Source organism: Bactrocera latifrons, unplaced genomic scaffold, assembly GCF_001853355.1.
Source record: "Bactrocera latifrons isolate USDA-ARS-PBARC rearing strain unplaced genomic scaffold, ASM185335v1 scaffold_1122, whole genome shotgun sequence".
NCBI classification, from domain to species: Eukaryota; Metazoa; Arthropoda; class Insecta; order Diptera; family Tephritidae; genus Bactrocera; species Bactrocera latifrons.
Window position 1 is genome coordinate 34226 of NW_017534545.1, and position 1765 is coordinate 35990.

Below are 1765 nucleotides of genomic sequence, written 5' to 3' on the forward strand. Positions count from 1 at the left end.
TTCGGATTCAGAGATTCCAAAACGGATTGAGTTAGACAAGTTTCTAGTCAAACGGGTTAAAACGGTTGAGAGACTATCAAACCTCAAAGGCGAGTTGAGTACTCAACCCAATATTAAGTCGGCTGATGGTGAAGATCGGATATCAACCTTGCAGCCAAGAATTAGATCCAATCAAATCAATTCCCATCACGCCAAGACAAACAACATTAAATGTAAACTGTGCTCATCTCAATCACACATTCTGAAAACTTGTTAAAGATTCATTGAGATGCAACCTAATGCACGGTTAAATGCTGTCAGAAAACTCCACGTCTGCTTAAAGTGTTTATCGGATTCACATGAAGTCAAAAATTGTGAAAGTCTTCTTAATTGTTCCAAATGTAAACAGAGACATCACTCTATGATTCATCGGGTTCAGAGTGAGGGAATAACTCAGATATCTGACAGCATAATAATACTGAGGTTTCTACTAAATCTCATGTGGCCTCTATTAAGTCCAATATGGTAAAGAAATGTTGCGCATATGTCAAGAGCACCTTCACTGTGAGAGCCCTGATTGATTTGGGATCTGAAGCCACCTTCGTAAGCAATAGTCTACAAAAACGCTTACACCTGGCAAGCAAAAAGGTCAGCGCCCGAGTTTCAGGATTGAATAATACCGTATCAGGACGAGTTCAATTGGCATGCTCGATCACAATTGGCTCGCCCCGTAACAAAATTTTAAGAAGCGGAAGCGTTGGTACTGCCAAAATTGACTGGACCGCCTCCATATAGGTCAATTAACCCTTCATTTTTAAAAAGGTTACCCAATATCCTCTTAGCGGATAACAATTTCTATACGAGTCAAAAGGTTGACTTGTTGATCGGAGCGGATCTTTACCCGAAAAACGGGGTAAAATCGAAAATGTTCGGATCCCTCGTAGCACAACGAACAGTGTTCGGTTGGATTGTTACAGGTTCCGTTTCCTCTGAAAGAAACGAAGATAAATGGCAAAGGCGACGCACAAAATTCAACAATAACTAAACAACAAACACAAAACCCCTTTTGTAGTAAAATTAATACTAATATTATATTTATACAACAGCAGCAACAATCGCCCCATCAACAGACTATGCTGCAACAGCAGTCGCCAAGACATCACAATTATCACATCATCCAACAACGCCCCAACACCAATGTATCAACCATATCAACAGAAGTACAACCACCAGTTGCTAGGCGATCCGTTTGCTGCAATGTTAACGGCGACACAAGTTGCACCAGCTAATCTAAAGTCAAGACCCAGATCCTAACACAAACGCAGACAGCGATTCAGTCACAGTCGCAACCTCAGTCGCAGACACAGCCGCAGCAACAGCCATTATCACAACAGCATCAACAACAACAACGGCAGCAGTCAACGCAGCGTGAATCACAGCTGCCGATAACGCAGCCGTCTATGTATCCAGCGCACATTTCGTCACCCATTGCGTCCAGCCACTCGGTGACAGCGCAACAACAACAACTTCAACATCAATCGCTGCAAATCTAGCAACATCAGCTGCATCAGCCATCACAACAGCTCCCAACACCGACATCAACACCCTCACATCATTTGGCTAACATTCTGAACGAAACAGCCGGCATTCGAACGGCTCTTCCACATTGGCCTTAGGGGCTAACGAGAGCAACAACAGTATCAGCAACAGTTCGATCAACAGAATTGTCAACAATCACCCCACCTCAGTGCATGATGGTAACAAGCAAAGCTCTGTCCAACGATGC

At 43.3% G+C, this 1765-nt stretch overlaps 1 protein-coding gene across 1 annotated transcript; it reads left to right on the top strand.

Moving 5' to 3' along the window:
- The first annotated feature begins 501 nt into the window (after positions 1 to 501).
- Positions 502 to 1532, top strand: LOC108974753 (uncharacterized protein DDB_G0285291-like). The gene is made up of 3 exons (XM_018942783.1): positions 502 to 543; positions 1086 to 1226; positions 1305 to 1532. Exons 1-3 carry the CDS (start codon positions 502 to 504, stop codon positions 1530 to 1532), a joined length of 411 nt encoding a protein of 136 aa, XP_018798328.1.
- The last annotated feature ends 233 nt before the right edge of the window (positions 1533 to 1765 follow it).

Excerpts from the sequence above, each read along its gene's own strand:
- LOC108974753 (XM_018942783.1), top strand. The coding sequence starts at position 502 with ATGGTAAAGAAATGTTGCGCATATGTCAAGAGCACCTTCACT. Across the intron at positions 544-1,085 it reads ATGTCAAGAGCACCTTCACT|CAGCAACAATCGCCCCATCA; the intron begins GTGAGAGCCCTG and ends TTTATACAACAG. Across the intron at positions 1,227-1,304 it reads CACCAGTTGCTAGGCGATCC|ACAGCGATTCAGTCACAGTC; the intron begins GTTTGCTGCAAT and ends ACACAAACGCAG.